Source organism: Dromaius novaehollandiae, chromosome 2 (assembly GCF_036370855.1).
Source record: "Dromaius novaehollandiae isolate bDroNov1 chromosome 2, bDroNov1.hap1, whole genome shotgun sequence".
Taxonomy (NCBI): domain Eukaryota; kingdom Metazoa; phylum Chordata; class Aves; order Casuariiformes; family Dromaiidae; genus Dromaius; species Dromaius novaehollandiae.
The window spans coordinates 68,886,728-68,913,224 of NC_088099.1; the positions used below are offsets into that span (position 1 = coordinate 68,886,728).

General features: G+C 40.5%; 1 protein-coding gene across 2 annotated transcripts in view; it reads right to left on the reverse strand.

Moving 5' to 3' along the window:
- Nucleotides 1-26,497, reverse strand: part of EPB41L4B (erythrocyte membrane protein band 4.1 like 4B) — a 181,620-nt gene that overhangs the window by 63,733 nt on the left and 91,390 nt on the right. For both annotated transcript variants that reach the window (XM_026099883.2, XM_026099884.2), the window contains exons 16-18: nucleotides 10,128-10,309; nucleotides 9,599-9,703; nucleotides 3,610-3,725 (exon numbers count right to left, since the gene is read on the reverse strand). In XM_026099883.2, the coding sequence (XP_025955668.1) occupies nucleotides 3,610-3,725; nucleotides 9,599-9,703; nucleotides 10,128-10,309 (403 nt within the window). The remainder of the gene's footprint in view (nucleotides 1-3,609; nucleotides 3,726-9,598; nucleotides 9,704-10,127; nucleotides 10,310-26,497) is intronic.

Genomic DNA, 26,497 nt, shown 5'->3' on the forward strand with positions numbered 1-26,497 from the left:
GCATAACAGATAAAGGTTGCAGGAATGGGGGCGGGGGTAGAAAAACATTTTTTCTGAGGAGAGGCTTTTGCAAGAAAGAAAAGTAAAAACATATTCCCAGTTACAACACTTTGGCTTGTCTCTCCTGGAGGTTAAAAAGTCTGCTAGCATCAAAGGGAACAATACACATGTTGAAATTTACTTTTATCACTCCATAGGTGGACAGACATGTCCACTGTACCAAACAGTTCTGGAAAAGAGACTGGACACATCCATTCATCATTCCCATGAGATGGAGATTGCTGTAGCAGACAATCAAATTAATTAACTGCTGAATCTAATTTACCCAATTTCTTGTTAATTCTGCTATGGGCTGATTATTAAGTCTGACAAATTCCATCCCCAAAGCACACTGCTTGAAAAAATAATAATTAGCAACAGGAAGAGAGGGAATGAAAGTCGGGACTTCGCAATAGCTGTGGAAACCATTGCTGTATTTTCAGAAATAAAGCAACAGAAGCAGCTTCATAACTGCTTCACTGGTTTTGTTTAAGCAAGTATTTTAGAGGAAGGCAAACTAAGGAACAAACAGCACTTAGCGGAAAAGAAATCAAAGACTTTGTGCAGGAAAGCTGTTACAGTTTCACTTCTTGCCAGAAACTAGGCACACTGACCACTCAGTGAAATCCGCTCGCTGCTAGGCTCAGTAGCTGGTTAACTACGGTAACCAAAGTAGCTTTAAAGGCCACACTTCCAGTGAAATGCGCTTGTCAAAGTTCAAGGCTGTTCAGTCCTGTCTAGCCTGGGCAATTCTCAGCAGCATTTCAGCCCAAGTTGAGCTCAGCACTCACAGCATGTCCCTCTCATTGCAGAAACCATCTGCTTAAGCGATTGCAGGGTCAGCTCAAAGTTCAAAGACCTGGGGTTTGTTTGTCTTAGTTTTACAAGCTCTTTGTACACATTTCACTATGACCTAGGGAACAAACCACAAGCACGGGGCTGAAAGAACCTCCAAACAACTTGCCAGTCACAACAATGTGCAGCTTGTAACTGAGAGCTTGATCATTGATGTGATTTCTGCTGGTGACACCAGGCATCTTCCCAAAGTGCATATAATTTTCAAGTGGCTCCGTATGGCAACCTTCTTAAATTTTGAGGGACTAGCCTCCTCTCCGTTCTCCTACATGGTAACTGCTGTTCATGGGATTGCTGCCTATCTGCTAAAGCCAAACCCTCCTAGGCTGCCAGGAAAGGGATTTCGTAAGGCAGTCCATATCTCTAGCTGTGCCTTTTGCTGATACTCTGCCAGAAGCAGAGCTTAGCAGCTCCTGGTGCTCTGTGCAAAACTTTTTCATCAGCAAAACTTTCAACTGACTGTTGAAAGTCTCAGCACAGCAGACAGGCTGCATTTATTCTGCCTTTTTAATCAGGCCAGCATCACAAAAAACCCCAACTTGTTTAGTCATTGGAAGACACTGACTTGCTGTGGTACTGGGTTCTGCCACTTAGTCCTTATATAAGTAGTTCATCTGACTGTGAACAAGACTATGGAGCTGTTAGGACAAGCCAAAGAAAATCATCAGCTATAGAAGAGCTGAGTTCTTCCCTCCATAGATTTCCAGAAAAGAAAAAAAGAGTTAGAAGATCAGAGGTCAGGCTTTGTCCAACAGAAGTCACAGTGATTCTTGTAGGATCACTCGCATGGTACAGTGGAATATATGCCCAAAGTGTTTCAAGCTTTCATTTAAAAAAACAAAATAAAACATATAAATGCATTCATTTTGAGATCACAAGGGCACCAATCAGATCACCTGTTTGGATCTTTTGCACAGCGCAGCCCAGATTACCTTATTCACTTCTGTACTATGGTCAACACAGAGGTCCTCCAGCTTCCATATTTTAGTCCTTTATCTATGCCAAACTGAGCTGCCAATAAATTGAATAGTGTAGGAATGTCCTTCAAAGTACGTTATGGACATTGCACCTAATGAATGCTGGCAGCTGGGATTAAGACATAAAGTATCAATAATTATGACTGAACTACAGAACTCCTCTCACAAGACATGGATATCCACTGGATGAATCCAAGTGATGGAGATTTTTCCTTTGGCAAACTACATCAATGCTTAATTAGTTTTGCCTATAAAAAAACCTGCACTTATTTCCAGTTAGAGTACTTCTAAAAGAGGAACTGGACAAGTGTCCATGGAATTTTTTTTTTTTTATTTCACCCCAATTTGTCTGCTTCATAATCTTTTTCCCCACTCAGATCAACCAATCAGACAAAATGACAGCACCTCACAACTGATAATCAAATAGATTTAGGCAAAAGTCTAAAATATTTCACCTTGATGCGTTGATTCAGAAGTCTCAAAACATTGCCTCATGGGCATGTATGTCATTGCCTCATGACTGCATTCATCAGTACGGACTATTGTCCTTATCTGAACTCCACCAACACCCCATGGCACACCATAAACATGATTCTTTAAACCACTTCTCTTTATGAGGGAAAATTTCAGTGCATTATGGAAGATATAGCTTGATAAGGGTCCTAGGCTTACAGAGCGGCAGGAGTATTACAGCTTCCACATGACACTGACTTTAATTATCTAGAATTTTGAACAAAATATACCAAGATTTCATTATTTGTTGGAAGCATCTGACTATTTTCAGCCACAACTTTTGTCTTTTGGATATTCTCATCCAGAAAAAAGAAGTTATGCTATATAGATAGATATACAGCGCCCTTGTGCCTGTACTTTTCATGCACTTTGCAACTTCCCCTTTGGTTTTATTTTTCCCAGTGCTGTGTTGAAATATCAATAATAAAAACCTGTCTATGAAATCAAGGTAAAGTAATTTAATTGGGTTCTCCCCTGAACTGACAGAAATCTCTCCAAACACCTCACTTAACAGGTATACATGTTCACTGGGTCCCAGACCCCTCATCTGAAGCTAGCTGCAATGCTCTCACTGATTTTACTGGCTTCAGCTCAGGACTGATTCCAGAGGGCTTGTTGTGAACCAGAGGTCCAGGCCTCTGACGACTTTATCCAGAGACAGCTCAAAGCACCCCTGCAGCATAGACACACTGGATTTTATCTCCCATGGATACAAGGAGCCAACAAGCTGATGTCTCTCATGACTCTGGCATAGGCAGCGGGACATGGCTGTTTTGCAGCCTCCCCAAAAGCCCACTCATCTAACACCAGCCAACATCAGATACTGGGGGTGAGGGGTCTAAGGCATAACACAGATTCCTCATGTGGAAAAACACGGTGACTTCTTTTTTAATCATTTAAAGTGTTGTTATTTTCTTACAGCTCTGGGCTGCCTCGATGACTAACTCTTCATGGCTAAATCAAAACTACATCATAACATTGTTGCAGCAGCTCTGAAATTTTAAAAGGCAAAGTCAAAGGAAATACTAAATCTAAAAATGAAACCTGAGTCCCATGAGGAGATGGTATGAGGTGATTAACAAGCAAGACAGTTGCAGGTGCATGTTGATTTGAACTGGAGGTGAAAAAGCAGCAGCTTCTGAATATCAAATGACGAAGGAGCTCTCTGGCATATATATATGTATATATATATATATATATATAAAAATACATGTATATGCTATACCTTGTTCATGCTGATGTGCAGGGCTGGCCATGGTCCAACTACCTTCACACTCTCCGTTTCTATTTTCTTCAGATGAGAAGTTTCATCATAAAGAAGGGAAAGTCCTGAGCTCAGTTCTAAAAAGATGCCCAAAAGAAAGAAAAAACACAGTCTGAAGGGAGGCTACAGAAGAACTGCAGAGCAAGACACTCAACTGCATTTGAAGAGGCAGTGGTCAAGAAATCATGTTTTCTGTTAAGACCGCCTGAAATGCTTCATAATTATGCCTGCGGGGTCATTTTTCCTTTTTCTATTTAGCACGCAATTTCTCCTCCTCCTCTCCCATTTCTCCATTTCAGTAGGACTTTACCTTTCTGTGGGCTAGTTACTTCTCTCCTTACGTGCGCACACTAAATAGCAATGTATTCTACAACTCAGTTGACACCAGAGGGATTATTTATGCAGCCAAGGTGCCACTCTCAGCATATATGATGAATAAAGAGATCAGAGCAGAGCTTTTGGCTTCTCTCACAGACATCTTTATTTGTATGCCAGCCTCTTTAGGCCTGTTGTCAGAAATTTGCTGTGCTTTGTCAATGGAGATTTTGAGTGAACCACCAACACAGAAAGACAAGGAAAATGTTTTTTGAGAGAAAGTCTTGAAAGGTCTTGGTCAACATCTGGGGGATGGTGTGGCATGTATATGTGTATTTTTAAATATCCTTAGAAAAGTGAGATTCATTACATGATAATTTAATGAATGCTTGCCTACTCCTGTATATTTTTGCCATAGGTTCTAGGTAATAATAGTTGGGCTGTAATTTCTAGAGTCTTATTCAAAGCCCATTGAAATCAATAAAAAAAACTTTCACAAACTGTAGTTTTTGTTTCCTAAGCTATCCTAAGAATATTAAATATTATTCACTCAAGATATAATTTTACAGCTCTTTAAATATACATTAAGGGCTTTGCTGACTAGAGGCAAACCACTAAAACCAGCTTCCAGGGATATAAGCAAGAGGCTGTTTTTGGCATTAGTGAAACTTAATAAGACCCTGATGTAAGTGTCCTAGGAGGGGTAGGCTATCCCTTATCAGCAGTGATCTTCCATCTCTCATCACAAGTCAGTGTTGGCACAGCTTGGCAGTTCTTCCATCGCAGTTGCTTCCATGGATGTGAAACTGCGAAATTGCCCCCTGGTAACAGTGAATAAATTACCACAGCCATCAGATAAGCCAAGATGATATATTTCAGAAATCTAGCCATTTTACTTTTCTGTTGAGAAAGAACATAAAGGGGAAAAAATATTATTTAAATGGTTCAAGTTTGCTGTGATGTAAAACTGACACACTGTTAGCTGCTGCTTTGCTTAGAGAGAGAGCTCCTGAAACCAAACCAGCTAGTTCAGCCTTTTCGCTCAACCCTACATAAACAAAAGGCAAAAAATTTAAGTCCTACAAAAGGCATACCTTTAGTGAGTCAGCATTAAGTTTTGGCAAAACCAGGCTTTCATTTCCAAAAAGGATCTGGCAACGCTGTGGTTTCTCAAAGCACCATTCTAGCCTGCGATTCAGTCTGTATAACACTACTCTTTGCCCAGGGTTACGCAAGGCACGCACGGGGAGAAGATCTGCTGCATAAAAAGATGTGATCTGCATACATTAGCTTTCAGGTGAAGGGCAGCATTATAAATACAATAATTAGGCTGAATGTGGGAAAACAACATCTTGTGTTGAACTATCTTCATAAACACATGTCATATTTGATTCACTGGGTGATAATTCTTCCAGTAATTACACTGGACAAATTGCTTGGAATGTGAAAATCAGGCAGATTGTTTTCTGTAACAAACTCCCAGACTCTGGGTGTTCGTTGTGAAAAACTAGCAAATATTTAAAGGGAAACTTGGCTGGACGCGCTGCCATTTCCATTTCTCCTTTCCATGTAATTGAAATGCGGGCTGAAAGTTTGGAACCTATCAGAATCCACATAAGTGGAGGAAACGCAGACCTTTTCTCTCTTTCAACAATAAGCCAGGTACACGTGGGTAGGTCACTCTAAGTTCCACTTCACATGTATTTTGAATCATCTCAGAGCTCAGAGATGAATCCATAGGAATTGGAATAAGCCACAAAATGGCAAGGGTCTCTGGAAAACCTAAAGGTAGTCAGACTGAAGTGGTGATGTGCAGTCTCACCTCTGCCAGCCTCACTGTGAAGTTTCTCCTAGGATATCATATTCCCCTTATGAGACCCTTTGACTCTCCAGGCATTTCCACTTGAGATGCTTCTGGTCACACGCACACTCTTCCCTGGAGAGCGTTCTCAGGTTGGTGACCACTTATTTCCTAGAATCGCTTTCCCAGCAGCGCCCTAACCTTTTACGCAGCCTTGTGCCAGACATCAGTCCCCCATGTCTCCACATACCTTATTCACACTGCTGATAAGAGGCTCCTTGCGACATGCGTTTTTCTTGTCCCACACACTCTGCCATACATGCAGCCCTTGATATCTGACTGTCAACCAGGATGCTCCTGATAGTTTCCACACATGCGCTACAAGCCTTTTCCATGTGCTGTCCACCAGACAGCTTTCTCAGCTCAAATAACCTGAGCAGCACTTCAGAGAATCCATTAAAATAAACAGAGAGAGAGAGAAGTGCTTGGAAACAAAGCACCAATCCTGAAATGACACACGGAAATGTCATCGAAAATTGATCACTCAGAGTGCTGAGGAAGATGGTCCTAATCATTCCATTGCTGTTCTAATGGCATAAACAATAGCGTAAACATGCCATGTCCAGCTGAGGACTACTGAGTTGGACTACAGTCCAATTGAGGGGGAAATTATTTTTTTGTATCTGACCAGGCACATAGACTTAAGTCATCGGTGGATTAGGTGATGATCTGCCACAGGGCAGTATTCTTATTAAGAGCCAGCTAGCAGAGAAGTGCATGGGATTCTCAGTAATCAAAACGGACCAGCTGGATTCAGTCAGTGTGCCGACACCACAACCTCTGCTCAGGAGATAGCAGTGTCCTTTTGGGTTTCCTTAGAGAGGCTGAAATTGGCACTCTGTGCTATTGGCATTAGGCCACGTCTGGAATCAGCACCCATTCCCTTTTCTCTAATCAAATAGTGAAACAAATGCAAAGTCAAAGCATGAACCAGCCTCAAGTAGACAAAGTGGAAAGAAAGGCAAATATGTCTACAGGAATACACGCTACATGCACTACACAAAAGAGCGTGTCTCCATTGGTAAAGTTGCTTTCAGAGTAAAGCAACAGCTCAACAGAACGGGGAGGCTGTGACATGTTGTGAGAGAGGAATATTGGGTTTTAGATGGAAAAGAACTTACATCAACAACCAAGTCTTACCATACTCATGCATAACAGGCATGCAGCATCCTGAAACCAAGAACAAGAGATACCTGAGAGGAATGCCTTGCAGCATCACACTGAATTTTTTCCAACTCCTCACTTGAACTGGCTAACTGCAAACTTTGACAGACTGACGTTTCATCTTCCAGATAACAAACACTGGATACAAATGGAATTATGCCTGATTTTTGTCCTTATGCTTTTCTAACCTGATGAATCACCAATAATAAAGAGGAGGACAGTAGCTCAGTCCAAGAGGAAATACAGAGCTAGAATAAACACACAATATTAGATTTTTTACTGTTGTTTCTTTAATCATCTTCTGATCCCAAGAGAGTTCATCTATGGAGACAGTGTACTTCACATCAGAGGTACAAATATTTTTCCTTTTACCCTTCTGCCTACAGACAGTGTTGTTACGCTCCTGATAGAGGACCCAAACCAAAATCCACCCTCTCCTAGCAGCCTCATGGTTCTTCTATTCAGCTTCACAGGATGCTAAATCAGGCTGTTTATTCGTCCCAAGACCCCTGCTCCAGCTTGTTCATCAGCCCCTTGTCATTGCAGGTCTTGTCGCAGCCTGTCACTGCTGTCACTCAGTCATGGTCCTACAGCACTGGTGCCAAAGCCAGCGGTGGCGGGCAGGTCTCCCAAGAAAGCTATTCCTGAAGGAGACAGCTCCCCCGGCTCCTACCTGCCCGCGGCTCAGAGCTGCCAAGGACAGCAGTCCCCAGTCCTTCTTGAAGGCATGCTCAGCAGCCGCAAAGCTGGCTCTGGCCAGAGCCATTTCTACTGGAACGCTTCACCTCTGCTTTGGGAAAGAAAAATACAGGCCAGCCCATCACGCTGGAAAGGTCACTGACTCCCACTGCACCATGCTAACAGCCTGGACAGGGCTTTCCAGCTCAGGTTTGCCAAACAAGCAGCAGCCTGTTTCTGCAGATGCTCAGCTGTCTCCCACAAACAATCCTGTTATCGGTGTCACGTAACGCGGCCAAACTTCCCTCCCCAGTGACCCTGCCAGGCACCGGAGCCATGCGATAATGTGTCTGGCACCACAGAGGGAAAGGGAATAGCAAGTTCTCCTTTTTTTTCAATGATCTGCTGTCCTTGGCAGCCTGGAGAATGGATACCCTTTTTTGCATTTGAACAGACTGACTTTTTTTCAAAGATGGGTCTAGTCTTTGATTTTGCACGTGAACAGTCGGAATAAGTCTGCCAGCAGCTACCAAATGGGAACTCCTGTGTCATGCCCCTGTCCAGTGCTGGTGTTTAGGACTGAGGCAAGTGTGTGAATACCTGTGAGTGATATAAAAGTGACCCATCACAGGCCTCTGCTGGCGACACCATGCTCTGGTACTCCGTGCTTGTGGTACTCCCCTTTCATCACTCCAGACTTCACAGCATACTATTGCTACGTGCCCAGATAAGCTAACACAGAACATACAGTAAATTAAACACAGGGGAGAGCATCAGATTGACTTGAGGTTGCTCCTAAGGGAGTAACTTCATTTAAAGCCCCAGCAAACAATTCATATTGATTCTCAGGAGTCCTTATTTAAAAATCTATGACGCCTTGCGTTTTGTTTCTTGAGCTTCCCTCCTTAAACTTGCTCCCTCCCCCTCCTTGGGAAGGAAAATTAAAAATAACGCTTCTGGGTTTCTGGAGCAAAATCTGCTTAAACTCTATGTGCAGGTAGATGCATGTGCACTGCTGCTGAGGTAGGACAGCCTATAGTCAAGATCACCCAGTACTTTCCATTACAAAATCCTGGTTTCAGGAATTTGAAAGCTGTCAGACTTACTACCCAGGCTGAAAGCTTCCATAATGGATGCCTACGTCAGGGTGATTTACAATTATAAAAGGAGAAACTGGACGACAGAAAACTTTATCATCCCTTTGAGGCAAGGAAATTAATAGATGATTCCTTGTTTTGCCCATCTTAGGAAATTCTTACACAGCCTCAGCATCTCATACATTGCAGTGGAGACTTTAAATCTGGAGAACAAGGAACAGGGATGTTTCTCTTTCAGTTCCTGTGCAAACATACCAATATTTAGCCAAACTATGTGCCTTTAAAAAAGTCTATAATGCTCAGCAGTAAAGCCTTAAGCCCAAACTCCCCAAGGCTGCATCGGAAACAAGTAGGTTTCTCTCCTCTTTGCTTCCTACACGCCAAGAATTTCTGCATACAGCAACTGAGTGCACTCCAGTTGCGGTGGCTGAGGCTGAGCAGGAATCATTGCCACTCCTGTGAGCTAAGGTGGTGCCAAACAGTGCAACCAAAACAGCACAGAAAAGCAAACCCTTTCTCTGCAGTGTGGAGAAAAACACCACCTGACTGAAGAATGAAGAGCACCAGCATAAAAGGCAGCAGGCCTCTAGGGATGAAAACAACGCTTCTGAAAGCGTCTAAAAATCTCTGCATGTTCTTTCGCCAATATTAAACAATTCTTTTAACAATGCTTTTCAGGTGCTTCTGAGCTTTTAATCTTTTTGCTGCACCCTGAAATCCAGGGGAGCCTGTGGATGGTAATGCATCTTTTGCTCCTCTTACTAAAATCTAGGGAATCCGCGGAAGTTTTCTTAAAGGGCCAAAAGAGTCTGTCTGTGCTGGACTAGACACCAACCTTGTTCCAAGTTTCCTTCAGCTACTCCTCCTTTGTAGCTTTGGACCTGGGTGCCAAGATGGACAGCAAGATGCTGTTTGTCCAGTGCTCCATAGCTTCTGCCATCTGTGCTCAGACACGAAGAAAGCAACAGTCAGATCCAAACAATGAGGGCTGAAGGCCGGCTGGGCAGATCAGCAAAAGACAATGGCAGACAATTGTGATATTATATAAATAAATAGTAACAATGAAAACTAGCCTGTGCCAAGTAGCTAGATACTCAGTACCTGTGACTGATCAAGTACTTGTTGTTCGATTACGGAACACAAACCCAACGCCAAACCCCACAATGCCACAACAAAGCCAGGAAATTGTAAACCTTGACTCATTTGCACAGTCTACAGAACTAGAAAGAAATAATAGGAAATATGTTCTTCACTGAGAAAAACTGAAATTCCCAATGTTTCCTTTCCTTTCCATCATCGTCTTGCCTAAGACAAACCTGAAAGCAGCACGATTACTGAAATGACATTCATTGCACTCGACTTACTGTTTGGATTTGGAACTCCAGAAACAAGGTCTTTGCTGTCAGGAGCAAGGGCACTATAGTTAGGGTGGTGGTGGTGGTGACGGTGGTGGTGATGGTGCCTTGCAGGCATTTTTGTGGTATAAGGGGCTCCACCGTTCTCCTCAATGTTGAACGGATGCAGATCACTGTTGTTCAAGGGATAGCTACAAAATAAATTCAGCTCAGATTAGAGTGGTAAACAATAGGGTAAATTGTACTTTTGGAGAGTCAAGAGTTCAAACTTTCTTAGGAAAAATCCGTAGTGTTTTTTGTAAATAATTTTTTTTTTAATGAGACATATCCCAAATCTTTACCTTTTTCCATCAACAGGAGATGCCTAGGGTGAGGAATAAGAATGCTTCCTTCTTGCTTGGCATGGCCTTAATATCTGAATTCATTTTCATTTCACACACTACACAATCTCTGTTAGACTCTTACACTGAGTCAAATTCTAAAAGAGTTATGGAATCTGATTCTAAACATCAAAATTTGCTCTGCAGGATTTTGCTGCTTCACCTAGAACAGGAAAGTGGTCAAGCAAAAATGATTCTTGTAACATGAAATCATCAAAAGAACAGACCAAGGAACAGTCACAGAATAACTTCACATTCCTGAGAAAGTCTTAGCCTCCAATGTAGTGGTGCAAAGGCCCTATGAAAAATTTGTGACTTGGCAAAAATGGAGAAAGATTCCTTTGAAAAGAAACACTTTTACAGATGACAACATACAAAATAGCACTTGGCCAAAAAGGAATCATACTTGTGCTGATAAATCTTTTTTTTTTTTTGTACATGTTTAGTTATGAGATTAACTATTGTCAGTCTACAATACATGCAGAAATGGAGTTAGGTTAAAATTTTAATTCATTATCTGTAATTTGGAGGTGTCAAATGACACTGTCAATTTTCTTCATTAATTTTAACCGATACTATTTCAATTTATTATTTGAAACGATGGTGAATGTCTAAAAATGTTATTTTCCTTCCACGAGAGCAACAAAAAGATCATGAAAAATTTACATAGTCATTGCAAATAACAAACGTCCCTTTTCACAATGGAGTGTTTACAATTTTTAGTGTTCTAAGTTATTTTATAGTATTGTATTGGACAGTAGCTGCAGCAAATCAATTCATTCAAAAAAAAAAATCTCCTGTCCATTTGAAAAACTCCAAAGAAATATATTCACTTGTTTTCATGTTTTTTTTTTTTTTTAAACTAACAGTAGCTGAAAACCTGATGACACAGACTTCAGGCAAATAGAATAATTAAAGGAACAATGAATAAATCATACCTAGCTACTTGCTACATATGTTCTCTGCAGATTATTTACTGACTCAGAGCAAAATTAACCAGTCATTTTCAAATAAACACATCTGTATCATTTCCAAAAATACGATGAAGCATACCTCTTAGTACATCACTAAATAACCACAGCCTTAGTACCTTCTCTGACAACATGAGGTTTCTGACTGGGTAGTAACTGAATAGCACTTTGATGTCAGTTACTTTTTTGAAGGCAGGAGGCAGAGAGGGGAATGTTTTGTATACTAATCTTGGCAGGCTCCCAGCATGTAGCTAAGACTGCCAATAAAGGCACTACTCACGCCATATTTGCCTTAAGGAAACAATACAAATAGGGGTCAGATCCATGGGGGATGGCTGTGGTGAGCTCAGATAAGCCAGTACTGGTCTGTCTTTTGAAACTGCACTACATCTTCACCATTATAATCGAATCAAACAAGTGCCTCCTGGGGCAAAGTGGCACAGGCTAATCAGATTGCACACTAATTGTAAGAGCTCTCCTGCACACTCCCTTCGAGCTGTTTGGTTGAGGAGACATTATTTGACTGAGAGAATAGCTAGTTTTGTTCACAATTAAAATCCATATTGGAAATAAGAACTGTTCTGGGCTGAAGCCTCAGCACATCCTTTTTTCAGTCTATGATTCAACATTTTTCAAGACACAAAACTCACTGTAAAACCATCTTATAGTTAGGGACCACATGCTTGGGAGTTGCCTTAATTTCACCTGCTGGCAAGCTGGTAAACATTTTGGTTCGCAGGTTTTTGACTAGTCTTTTTACAATTAGTGAAACCACACCAAATTCTTACACCAAGATTTCTCAGATTGCCATAGACACGAGGTAGCTTCCGCACTAAAACAGGCTAAATAAATAACCTGAGCAACTGAATGAGCCAAATGAGCTCCGGCACGAGGGAGAACATGCACCAAATTCTCTAGATGTACTTCTTGACTGTCCCAACAAGAGTGCTCATGTCATGCAAAATGCAGGGAGACCATTATTTCAAAAAATTAAAGAGCTGGGCCAGCAAAGCTCACATTCGGACATGCACTGAAATCCTTGAGGACAGTAAGTTGCAAAGCTGCAGCCAGGATGTCAATGCTCAGCCAGTGCACACTGACGTGAAACCCTACCTGGAAACTACTGGCCTATCTAAAAGGATGTAGTCACCTGCACTCTTTCAGGGTTGACAGTAGCTGACAGGTATTGAGGGAAACTCATCTCGTGCTCAGCTGTCTTTTGCACTTTTGACAGATACAGGGTCAGGGTGAGGAACACTTTCACACTCCTATCCGCCCTTCTTCCCAGGAGCTCTACAGAAATTCAATTTTAGACTGACAAGTCACTGCACAATCAGAAACAATGGGGCTGGCATGCAGCTTTGGACCCAGTCTACTAGAAAAACTGACACTACCCAAACAAAAATTTCACATGAGTAATCCAAATCCCCATTCGGTGCACCCTATACTATGTAATTTAGGGGCATGTGGGATCCTAACATCTCAGCGCAGCTTCTACAAGGGGATATCGCTATTTGGCAGTGATGTTGCACCTTTTTTCCACTGTATTTTTCTGTTCTTCGCCATCTTAAATCTAGATGCTTCAGTTTTTTTTCCCCCAATGTATCTTTTTGACATTAACTTTTTTTTCCTATTGCTTTTTTCTAGGTGGCTTACCTGAAAGGATGCTGTGCTTACGCATCCTCCCCAGCCCATCAATGAGAATAAATCAGTCCTGTCAATGAACAACATTCTGAGCATATCCTAAGCCCTCCAGGTTTCATATTTGCTCCGCAGACATCAAGTTATGCTCTCAAAATATCCGCACGGATGGACAGATATCAGTTTTGAGCTTTTCCCTTCTATTTGTCTTTTAGCCCTCCCAGTATGCCAATGTTTCATCTTTATTTTACCTTTTAATAGTCAAGTAACTACCCTGCAGGTTTCCTCTTTTATTTACCTAGTTTTCTCAACAAGCTTCAACTGCTTCCTATATAACTTACTCTCGCCCTTCAAGGGAAAAGACGCAGTGCCCTACAGCCTGTTCACTAAAGGAAAAGACCATTTCTTCCTTCTCTGTCCCTCCCTCAGCCAAAGTACTCCTGAGGATCCAGCTACCCTAGGGTCAACTTTTGACAAAGCCAGTCAATGTCCAGAAGACATCTGGTATTGCCTCTAGCCTCATTCTCATAATTATTTTCTTCTGACCAAAAAGGAGGCAGCATACTAAGGAACAGTGCAAATAATATACATAATCTGATTACTTTTTCCATTTTTGAATTTTATTTCCATTATTAGCCCTCTATCCCAGTATTATACTCATCAGTTGTTTTAAAAGCTATTTTCAGTTAACACTTCTACGTTTCATATGCTCTAGATGTGTGCTGCCTTACCAAACCATACCTCTTTAGTGTACGACTCATACATACAATGCTGCTAGGGAATCATAGGAAAATATGAAAAAAAAAAGGGAAAAAAGAAAAAAAAAGGAATTCAGGAGACTTAATAGTCCATCTGCCCCCTCAAAACAGGACTAAGCACGTCTGTGTTACCCCAGCTGGTTGGCTGAACTTAATTTTGAAAACTTTCACTAGCAAAGACTCTGTGACCTCCCTGGGCAATCTATTCAGTGTCTCATCATCCCTACACTTAAGTTTTTTCTGTTTTACCTTAAACCTCCTTTACTGCAATTTAAACATGTTATTTCCTGTCCCATCCATCACAGGGAGCAGATTATTTCCTGCTACAGAAAACCTGTATTTTTTAAAAAATGTTTTCACATCTCCCTTCAACCTTTTCTCCAGACTTGAAAAGCTGTAAATTATTCAGTCATTTCTCACAGGTCACACAGTTTCTAGAGTGCTGATCATTCTTGCTGTCCCCTTCTGCACACCGATACACTGTCTCTGAAACGTGGTGCACAGAACCATGCACACCATTCCTGCTGAGCCTTACAAATGCATGGCAAAGAGGAAGGGTCCTTTCCCATGTCCTATGGGATCTATTCCTGTTCATACACTGAAAGATGACATTTGCTTTTTCCTGAATAGCATGAGGTTGTTGACTTGTTCAGCTCACGATCCTCAAGAACAACAGATCCTTTTCTAAACTGACCAGGTTTCCTTCCCTCCACAACCTGAACTGTGAGGCAGATTACTCCTACCTAAGAATACAAACATACTATCATTATTCCTGATCCGCATCCTAAATCTTTTCACGCCCTAAAATCATAATCCATCTGAAACTTATTCTCTCATCCATGACAAGCTTACTGTAAGAGGACCTCCCATTTTGGTGTAATCTGAGTGATACAGATCTTTAATAAAAATAATTATCTTTTTACACCACCCTCCCAGCTACCATCCTCATTTTCCTGCAGAATGTAACTGAGTAGACCTGCATGAACATCTCTCACCTGTGTCCCAGAGCAGGCCTACTCCTGCATCCTACTGATGTCACCTTCTTCTGTACTCTTCCTGTAGGCATCTCTCACCTTTTTGAGGTTATACTTGGAAAGGCAACAGTGGGTTTCTCTTTGCTTGCCTTCTTGGGGGGCTGTGGGGCAATAGCAGAAAGCAGCCTCTAACCACTGTGCCCCTTTAATGCCTCTGCATTGAGCTTAGACCCTCCCTAATACAGCTGAACAATGCTTCTAGATGTGGGTGTGATTATTTTTTAAATGGCCTTCAACAAGTCCCACATCCACCTCTGACCCTTGCTTTGAACATTGCTTCTGCCCAGAATCACTGCAATTTTCTAGTGTTTAAAAATCCTGGAACCTTAAAAAAGCCATCTCCAAAACCTCTCTCAATTCTCTCCCCAGCCACAGCCTATAGCAAGCCTGACTTGGTGACTTCTGCAGCTTTCAACAGCTCACATCCACACTGCACGTGTTTTGGGAGGCTCCCCCATTCACTTCACTCCCTAATAGGAGACATTTCACCCACTACCGCATTCTAACAATACCTTCTCCAACATTGAAATGAGTTGTAGACATGCTCCCCAGTGGCAATCTGTGGGATTATTAACAAGCATGTTTCACTGTGTGAAGGAGACTCAGAAGACTAACGAAAGCAGTCATTGCACATGAAGCTTCAGCGCAGCAGTTGGGGTAGGATGACTTAACAGCCGTATTATGCCAAACGCTCAGCTTTTGGTTTTAGCCTCTCCCTTTGGTGAGGAAAAAAACAAAACAAAACCCCAAAAGAGATTTTAGACTTATTCCCTGTCTATGTTTCATAAAAAGTTAAAAAAAAAAATCTTGAATTTTAGCCAAACTTCTTTTAATCTTGTTAAGAATCTTTCACATCCAGTGTGCTGCTAGAGCATGCAAAGTGGTAGAGAGCACCTATTTTGCAACACATAGGAAACTTCCTTGTGGATAGGAATGAAAAAGAAACAAGGAAGGTAGGAAGAAGGTGGTGTTCTGCATAAGCATCAACTAATTGCCAAAAACAGTGGGCAGAAGCAAAAGACTTTGAAAGGATCCAATGGTATATACGAAGGTAACACAAACCATGGAAGAAGGACTGCTTATAAAAGGGAGAGGATAAAGTTTCAGTTTTGCAGCCAAGGATCGAGACACATAAAAGCAATGGGTGTTCCTAAGTAAAGGCGGATGAGGAAAAGACCTCTTTGATGGTGATAAAAGCTAGATTTCTTGCTAGCTTCTTCAACTGTGAGAAGTAAAATGAAACCTGACAGTGCCATTACACTTCCATGCTCTGCCCTGACACTAACAGATGACAGAAAAGCTGGCTCAGTTGCATCCATTTGGGAAGGACAAGGAAGCTCCCTCTTGCTGGTGAAGATCAGGGGACTCAACCAATCCCTAGGGATGCCTCAGAAAGCCATTTCTTCCTTCCACCCTGGAAGTAGAGCAGGCAGCCAGCAGCCTTCTCAAAGCCAGCCAAACAAACCTTGGGAGGAAGGAGAAAATGCCAAGGGAAGAGATGAGAGGTGTCTGCAGTGGTGATGAGAGTGGGGAAACTTTCTTCTGTGGGAGATATTTAAGCATATGCAGCAGTTTCCTCTGTGATAAGATGCTGAACTAAGTTTTGAAGCAGGAGAGGATCTAGCAGTTAATTTGGAATCCTCTACAAGAACAACAGAGCCTCCGGCAAACCATGTTCTAATAAAATACCAAGAAACAAATCCAAGCTCAACAAAGCCATGGTTCTCACAGATTTCACCTTATCTACATAATGATCATTAAAAAAAAAATACTGCCTTGCAAAACTGTCATGCAAAATATGCCTACTGGGAAACTAAACTTGCTTTTCTTCATTTACAAATGGTTTTAATTAATAATAATGATAGCTAATGATATTTAATCACCTGTCAAAAAGAATTCATTGTCCCAGATGCCCTTGCAGATAAGAAAAACTCCAAAAAGCAGATGCAGAATTTTCTCAGACAGACAAAATCCTCCCCAAGTCAGTGCTGCCTTCCCCATTTAGTCACACACAAACAATGCATGACTGTTTGGGAAATAAAACAACCCAGGGTGGCTAATGAAAGGAAGCTAACTCAGGTTAAAATAAGAGCAAAAACAAACTAAGGAACTTCAGCCTCCAACACAGCCTGCAGCTGATCAGAGGTTGCTAAACCAAGCTATAGCCTTTATCGCCATATAACCCATTAAGTAACTGAGGTCCTCTGACCTAAGCACTCCCGACTCTTTCTCCCCTTCTCAGTATCACATACATAGTAGGGTGAGCAGGCAGAGAAGCAGGCCTACCCCTGAGCCCTGAGCCCAGAAAAGAACATGAGGACATAAAAAATTCCTGAATATAATAGATGAAAGTGTGAACAGCTAACAAATGTTAAGAGTGCCATAAAGGATGACTGGTTTTCCCAGGTCATTAATGAGGATTTACGCAAGAAATGGCCAAGCTTCACAGAGAGCTGCAGGGGAATATTGACCTTTTGCAGAGCGCAGTCTTGCAAGGCCAGCAGTGCTGAGGAAACTGCATCAATAATACCACGTAAGATCCAAATTACTGAGGCAGCCTTGGAAAATTTGGATATGGACTCAGCACAGCTTAGACAAAAGTAGGGGCAGCATGTTTATTTGGAAGGAGACAAGGGAAGAGAAAGGGAAAATTGGTGTGGATCAAGGAAGAACGAGCATGAGAAAGGGGAGAGGAGCGGGGATGAAAGAGATCAGTAACATGTAAGCAAACTGCTGGCCAGTATGCTTGGCTGGTCTGCCCCAACTTCTCATTTAACTGGAGTCCTAACTGTTCTCTGTGGGCATGTATGTGTACAGGATCAAGCTGTCTGTGCTGTCCATGTTTCTGGAAACCAGGAACTACAGTAGCCTCACATCCAGTGGATGGCAAAGGAGAAATCCCCTTAGCCCTAAAGTCCACTGGATTTGGCTTCCCTTAACAATATGTTCCCACTTGCTAAGATCTCCTTTTTATCTTTGACCTTACAGAGCTGAAATTCCATGAAAAAAAGTTTCTTCAATAAATACAATCAAATTTTAGAAATTTCATGCTTCCTTATTATTCAGAACGCATCTAGCGCCCTACAAAAAAACACAGGGTTTTCTGAATTTTCGGTAACTTGCCAAGACTTTTAAGTCCAGTATGAACATACCTAGCACTACCGCTACATGAAAAACTTCAGTTTAGGTTACAGATTTTTGTCCTTTTAACACATTACCAGCAAAGTCACTGAACAGGTACAGTATTCAGCAAGTAAAAACTTTTCAAGGCAGGACATAACTTTTCACTTGTTTGCTCAGTGCAAAGTATCAACAGGCAAAAGTAATACAAAATCAATCACTCAGCACAGCAAGGGAGTTTCATTTACAAGCTTGCAACTAGTGCTGCTCTCCTTTTCTTGCAACACTTGGGAAACTGATCTGAATCATAGCAAGAAACTTTTCATTTCATCTTAAAATCAATTTTCAAACTTTTCTTACGCTGGAAATTCTGAACAAGAGAGACACTCATTAAATACAACAGTAGAATTTTAAAATGAATGTCCAAGAACAAAAGGGACCCTTCTATGCTCAAAGTTTCACAGAAGTAGTGATCAGTTTTATTTTCAAGTTCTTTGAAGCTTTGCTTCAAATCAGCCTTGCTTATCAACTCAGTGAGCTCCAGGTGCTGAAGACAGACATTAAAGTATGAAAGCTCCCTTACCTCCTTCATTCCTCTTCTCCATTCCCAGTTTCTAACAGCCTTTATTGCTTTTCCTTTCTGCTTCCTCTCACTGCATGCTCCGCTGTAAAACGTTTCCCCTCCTATCCCTTCCACTCAAGCTTGTTCTTTCCCTGGCCTGTTTTTTTCCTGAGATCTTCCTTCCTTTCTGTCTGATTCCTGCACCTACTGATGTTCCAGCACTCTGCGCTGGAACCTGCTGCCTGCCAACACAGCCTCAAAATTCAACGGTTTGGTCCCTGGAGATGAAAAGGAACACAGTTACTTTATCATCTGTTTAGGTATTGAGGTCATCGCTATGCTATTACACAATTTAGACAGCACTGGAGAAGCAATAATGTTTTGTATCCCTACTTCCCTAAGGTTCTCAAAATAGCAGAAATTGACAATGGTATTGTGGGCCATTGGGACTATTATATTAGCATGGATTGTTACGGGTTTAGTAGGGGAAAATAGAATATGGCTAAATAAATAGGTTATTATATGGAGTTTAAGTTGTATTAGATCAGTACTTCCTACAACTAATTAGGTCTGTCTCCTTCTTTCATTTTCTTCAGAAGGCAGGAATGAAAAGGTATTTTTCATGGCCTCGTTAAAAAAAAAATCTTGGCTTTTATGCTCCTTCAACATATGGCATTGCTAATCCAGGAACTACAGGTTTTCTAAACTGCTCTTAGGTGAAACTTCTTCCTGTAATTCAATACATGTTTTCATCTTTGATATGACAAGCTGCAGGTTTTGATGTCTGATAGTTTAAAGCTGTAGGCCATACTACTATTAACAACAAGAAAAAAAGAAAAAAGAAAAGAAAAATAATGGAAAAAAAGAGACATTATAAACTTGGAAGACAGCAAGTATGAAAAACATAAGACTCAAATGTGCAAGTAGATTTGTGGTGGCAAATTTAAGAACAGAATTCTAGGGCTATTTCCTCTGGTTCTTTGGTAGCCTTATCTCAACATTTATATCATTTTTAAATTAGCAGATTGATCCCTCACCTCTCAGAAGGTGTGATGACCAAGGCAGGCATTATGAATATTTCTTCTGCTAGACAAAAAGTGAACTGAATTTATTCTGAAAATATCTATGCAGTAAATCATGGAATATGAGCTGCTAACCACACGACACTAAATGCAATAGTCCCCCAGAGTCAGGAGAAAAGTATTACCCCAGAAACACAAAGCAAAGAAATAACATTGGGTCTAAGATACAAGGCAGGTGGAAGAACCTGCCTCCACCCATCTTCCCTCTACGCCAAGTCCTCTAATGTACTGGCTGAAAAAAAAAAAAATCTCTCTTCAGGAGATTTGGATGGGAGATATTGTGGTATTTTAAAAAATACATCTTTTTCTCCAGTCCAAAACTGAAGGTTATTACATGCTGAAATTAAAAGCAACAGGAAAGTTATTATGGAACTATTCATACATTTTCTAGAGCAACTTACTAATATGTGCAGTGAAGAGTGCACAGAAAGGCTTGATTTGGGAACTTTACAACTACATTCAGATTAATTCTCATGAAACCAACTATTTGAAAAGAATTTGTTTTGCTTTAAAGGACAGACATGAAATAGCCATTAGTAAGTAGAGAACAAGCTGAATTTAGCCTACTGGGAGTGGTTCATATCAAGGGAGGAACGGCAGCTGAACTGAATTTTTACCTGTTTTTGTAAATGCAGTGGCAACAAGTGAAGCAGAGCACATACAGTCTGGACAGAAGTGTATACAACCAGTCACTTCAGAGTATAACAGTACTTGGAAAACAACTGAAGCGGAACATCAAGGTCTTTCTCATTATCACTCATCTCTGGACAGTATCACAAGAGATGCCGAATAGAAAGGTGCGCTCTGCCCCTTCCCTTCACAAGATGTTTCTTCCTACCTACTTTAGACTAGGATTAGTTTGGTACAAAAGCTGTATCTTCCTATATATGTTTGTCTGGTGCCTGCTGAAGAAAAACTGTTTTCCCTGTGGGCCCTTCAACACTAAAACCTAGGAGTATGCATAATAGCACTGCCTTTTTCCAAACACTTGCAACTTGACTGTAAAGTACAAAAAAAATTATTTCTGAAATGATTTGAAATCTTGATCCTCACAGCGTAGCACAAATGTGGTTAAGGTGCAGAGGCTTAACTAGCAAAATGCTAGTTCAAGATGGCTCTCTAAGAAGATTCTTGGCTAGAACAGTCTTAAAGAAGCTAGGATCCTGTGGGATCAGTCCCTTTTCAAAGTACAACACATACAGCCTGAGGTTTAAAAAATTTAGTTCCTATTTCCATCCATTAATGCTAGCTGGTCTGTAGCCACTCTGGTTGGAACAGTCTCATTGGCTACCATTAGCCATGTTTGTTTAGGCCTGCAATGACAGCACTCTCCTGTAATACTGTCCTCCTCAGCTCTCCTTTGCCACACAGTAAGGCAAAAACCACTTATTGCTTCGAAGAACATCAATAGTCTTTCCAGAGATCTGGTATATCACGTTGGATGGATGCGTGTTGAAACTTTTCTCCTTCAAGCTAGGTAGTAGTAGCCTGCCTGCTTGATACACAAGCTGGAATGATTGGTGGACAATTTCCTTTGAAAACAGATGATTATGGCACTGAACTGTCTTGCTCCTTCTGCTCAGAAGGCCTCATCTAGCCAGCTTTGACACCTGAGAAGCGAGCAATATACTTATCTTCATCTTCTCCAGTCTTAGGAAGTGCCCCAACTCACTCCTTGTCAGCAGTAGGAGATCCATTTTCAAAGTTTCTTGCAAACTAACATTCTCTCTTGCACGCTGAAGACCGACCTTTTGCAGCACTCATTCAGAATGAGGGAAAAAGATTGGACATTTTACTTCACAAGGTCATAATATATGGTTTGTGTCTATAATGTGGGAAAGCAACCCTGGTTTTGGTCAAACTGCATATTCGTTCACTGATAAATGTTTTGGAAAGACTTGATTCTTCTCCTTGTGTGTGCAAACCCAGATAGTCAGCTTTGGAAATGCATTACAGAAAATGTTCCCTCTGTTCACTTTGCCCATGACTCACATCAGATACAGTACAAGTAGCTGAAAACCAATGTTTAAAGAAAAAGCCCATACTAAAATAATTCACTGAAAGTGACAACACTATCTGTAATATTAGTCATTAATCTCCATGCCAGGGACTGGGTGGGGCTCAAGAGTGAAGTATTTCACTCTAGGTTACAGATGTGGTATTGCCAGCTGCACAATTTTCCCACCAGTTCCTTGGGAGAAGATACAGGATTAGAGAGTTATTACTGTCCAGAAATAACCCCATTGTAAAACAGAGTACAGAAAGCAGAGCGCCAACTCTGAGCTATGCTGGGGAAGAACTGATTTCCAGCTTTTTAAACAGTTGGGGGAAGGCATGCAGAGAGAGGATCAGAAGATACCCTCAGCCAAGATGTATCAAGCAATTCTCCAGCGCATGGAAGAATGCAGCCTGTTATACACTGGACTTAAGATCAATGTGATTGCTTGGATGCCTGGCACTGTACTCATACCCCTCCCTCCCCAAGTCTCTTAGTTGAAGCAAGGATAGTGTTTATCACCTGTAATCAGACTCCAGAAGAGTTTCTAAGTGTATGCTAGACTTGTAAAAAGAAGATTTTAGACTTGTACAATGAACAGACTTCAGAACTGGGTGGGAAAAGTTTGCACAAACAGTTCAGTGGGCACTCCTAAGAACATACTCCATTTGATTGAGAAAGTGATACTTCCTTCAGGCAGCGTACAAGGTTTTCTTTTAAAGCAACTTCTGTGTGTATGTAGAATACATATGAAATGGGTTGACTTCTATGACCATACAATAGTTGTATGACGTGCTGTTTTATAGAAAGTAAAAATAGTGTGGCATTTCCTCATGGGAAACTCCTAGTTAAAATAATTCAACACAATGTAAAAACGCTTACATAGCAGGGCTAGTAAGGCTCTGTATCGAGTTTGTGCATCTATAAACTAACAGTGGCTTTCTGCAGCAGCATGAATCTAGAGATGTAGTATTGACTTATATCAGGCAGAACTTTCTCAGTATTTTATATTTAAACAAAAGTCACTACATTTAATACCTAAATTAACCAAACATTTGCCATCTTTCTCCTCTTTCCCCTTCTCCCTATGTAAATTGGTTTTCAGCTGTGAAGTGTTCTGCCTTGCTTCAAAAACCAAATTGCGTTTCTAACATCACAAGACCCACAGTAGTCATTTTTTTAAAAAACTATACTTTGTAAGTAACAAGTGTGCTAATTTTATGAAAAAAATAAAGGTAAGCTTTTATATTTAAAGCAAGTTATTTGTACTACCGAGTTCACTGCAGGGGTATCCATACCAATCATTGTTCAGGTGATGTAAACTGCATGAGTCAGAGCAATGCTGGGTTTAGAGTGGAAACAGGTTAAAAAAAAAAAAAAAAAGAGTGCTCCCTTTTCCCAACCGCATCCCAGCCCAATTTGCTACTAGAAGCCAGCTATGACCAGAGCAAGGAAAGACAGAGAAATTAATCTGTTCTTACCTAGCTGATCACTCGGTGACATTGCTGGTACAGATATTTGCAGACAGCAAGGAGGATGCAGAATAAAAAAGTAAGAGGGAAGTGGAAACTGCATGAGCTGCTTCTCCAGAGAAGCAGTAAGACATGTATTTCCCTCGAGGTGACATGCACAAACTGCAGAACACAGAAGTACCACAGGATGGTCTTCACCTGTGTGCAGACCTCCTGCACGAGGCATTGTAATATTTAAAGACTGTTAGGCCTTGTACTGGTTTTTCTTGGAATCTGTCAGGGAGACCGCTCATGCAGCTCATCTTCAGCAATAAACCAAGCCACAGATAAAACACATGAGGAAGATGAACACTGAGGACAAACCACACAGAAGCAAATGAAGTTATATGACAAGGATGACACTGTACTATGAGCATAGGTGTTTGAATCGTGAAGCAATAATGCTCCACTTAAGCTAACAGGAGTATTCAAAAAACAAAACAAAACCCAAAAAACCTCACAACCCAGAACTCCAGAGGACATTCAAAGCAACTAAATTAGACTCTTGGTCCAATGGCTCCAGCAAAGTTTCTCTTTCTCCCTTCCCTTAAACAAAGCATGGATGAAAAAGAGGAAGACTAGCCTCTCTAAACTGAAGTCAGCCTCTGTGACTGCCCACCTTAGGGTTACTCTGGTACTTTCACACCTCAGTGCACAATTACTGTATTATACCACCCCCACCCTGACTGCACTGAAAATGCTGATCCAACATAGCATTACTGACCCCAGAGGAAAACAGAAACAAATGCAGCAGTATGGTATCTACCAACCCTCCCCCAAAATCTTTCCAAAATAAATAATGCATCGTAACCAGAACAAGAAGGTTGAGAATTTTTATTTGTACTTAGCACATACAGGAAAGATTAAAACAAATATTAAAGATAGCATTTGTAAACAAATATATTTTACAAAAAGTTATATACCATCAAATTTGCTCTGAAAAAATTCAGGGTTATACCCATTTATAAATGTACATTTATCAAAATCAAGTTAAAAACTACTTCATTCTAAAATATCCTAAATAAAGATTTATTGATTCCAACAACTTCAGAGAGACCACAGATGTTAAGGCCAAATTAAAACAAAAAGCATGAATGAAGATGGCACTATGATTCCCAGATTCAAAAAGATAGGCGAGTGATCAAAATATCAGTCAAGCCTATTAAAAGACCTAGGTTTGTAAAATATACATTCAACTTTGCAAAAGTCTAGCTTCAAAAAATAGAGCTATTTCACTGGATCATTTTCCTCTTGTAGTGTACTGATTGTGAACTCTTTTTTGAATCCTCTCAGAGAAAAGTTTTCAGATGATAGTTTTATAAAATTGTGTAGTTCACACCCATAATCACATTAAAAATAACAAGACAGCAGCACCCTTTTAGCAAGGATTGATATTCAACATTCTTGCAATTCATAGCAGCAGGTATGGTTTTAGGGGATGCTACCAATATAATTAGTAAGTCCAAAATGTAATAGAAATACTCTATACATTTTATTATAGTGTTTTTTCCCTATACTTTTTTTTCTGAAATTAAGCAAGCACCTGTAATTTTGCTGCAGAAAACAAAAATTAAAAGAAACCCAAACCTATGACTATCTCAGCATGTGCCCTTTGTCAATGGTCCACGAACCATTTTGATTGCCGATTTGAATTTCCTTCTCCCAATCTCCCGTTTACATATCAACTAAAAAATGAAGTTTCTCAAACTTCATCTATTAATTTGACTCAAAAGAAACAGGAAGATAAAAACAATTAAGACATGCATGCCTGATCCTCAACAGCAAGGAGACAGTCACACGAGACTGAAAAGTATGGTGGAATGTAAATCCCCCAGTATTTCTGATCTTGAGGCACTGAGAATTCTGATCAGTTTTCACAGGTTTTTCAAGATTTCTTAAAAAAATACAGGAAATACTTTTCCCAAGAACGTCCATGAACACTAAACAAGGATGGATGTACATTTAAAGACACACACATTATGCACAATACACTGAACATACTGCAGACAGACAATGACCATGGAATGGAATGATCGTCTAAGATGGCAGGTGAAATGAAGATGACTTTTTCAGAGTGTCGTCATGAGTTTATCTTGGTACACCACACTTTGGACTCCTCCTAAATTCTTCTGGTTCTGTTCTTGGATATATCGTAAATTGCTGTCCTCTGCACTTGTGGGGGGTTTCCAATATGGCCTGTCATCGTGATAGGGTAGCCTGTACCATTTGCACAGTTATGGTTAGTGAGAGATGGAAGTAAACTTATGAGTGATACACAGTAACATGAGTTCATCCAGCAACCACTAAGCATGTGTAAGGAGTGACAGACAGCTATTAGTAAGGGAAGGAAATGGTGATGGACTGATGCAGAATCCCCTGAAGCAACTGGGAATCTTTTTGTTGATTTCCAAAGGCTCTGAATCAGAGCTCAGCCATTTAAAACCTCTCTTTATCCCAGGGGGATGATGGAAAGGGAGCGGGAGGCTATAGAAAAGCTGAATACAATAAACAACTAAAATAGAGCATAACATGCAAAAAAGTGGAGTTCATGAAAATATATCCCTAAGGTCTAAAACAAACAAACAAAAAAAAAACAAAACAAAAAAAAAATCCTACAGACAATCCTAAGAATGAAAATCACTCTTCTGTAAATACTGCCATCCACTCAACACTGGTGCAGCTAATTACACTGAAGTAGCCTTTAAATTATGTAGTCACATTTTGTTAAGCTGAACTTCTAGAGCCTACCTACAGTTAGTACAGGTGTTTCTCTATGATTATGCACTGAAACTTGCAAAAAGTACTAAGAGAAAAAATAGTTCTTCCTCATTTGTTCAATTACTTATTGGTACTTAAAGACATTAATTTCATTCAATTCTACAGCATATCCTGAAGTCATTTTGCAGGGGGGGAAAAAGAAAGAAAAGATTTTGAATAGTATCTAGGAAATCACAACATTTAAGATTCCCATTTTACAAAACTCAAGTTGCACTTTCTTTTGGTACTATTTTTATATGTTGGAGGAAATAAAGCCAGGTTTATATTTTACCTTTTTTGGAGGAAACATAAATGCAGAATTCTAAAGTTATATAATGACAACTGTTAATTGGAATGAATTTTCTCACAACGTTCCACGTCTGTGTCAACTGCAAGCAAGTAATTTCACTGAAAAGATTTTACTGTGAAGTCTGAGACAACTCCACGTTTTATTTCACAAATTAACCAAAAAATAGACATAACATGGTATTGCACATTTAATACTTTCATTTCAACCTTTGGCCCTTTCTAGATTTGCAAGTCCAGCAGAAAGAATTACATGCATTT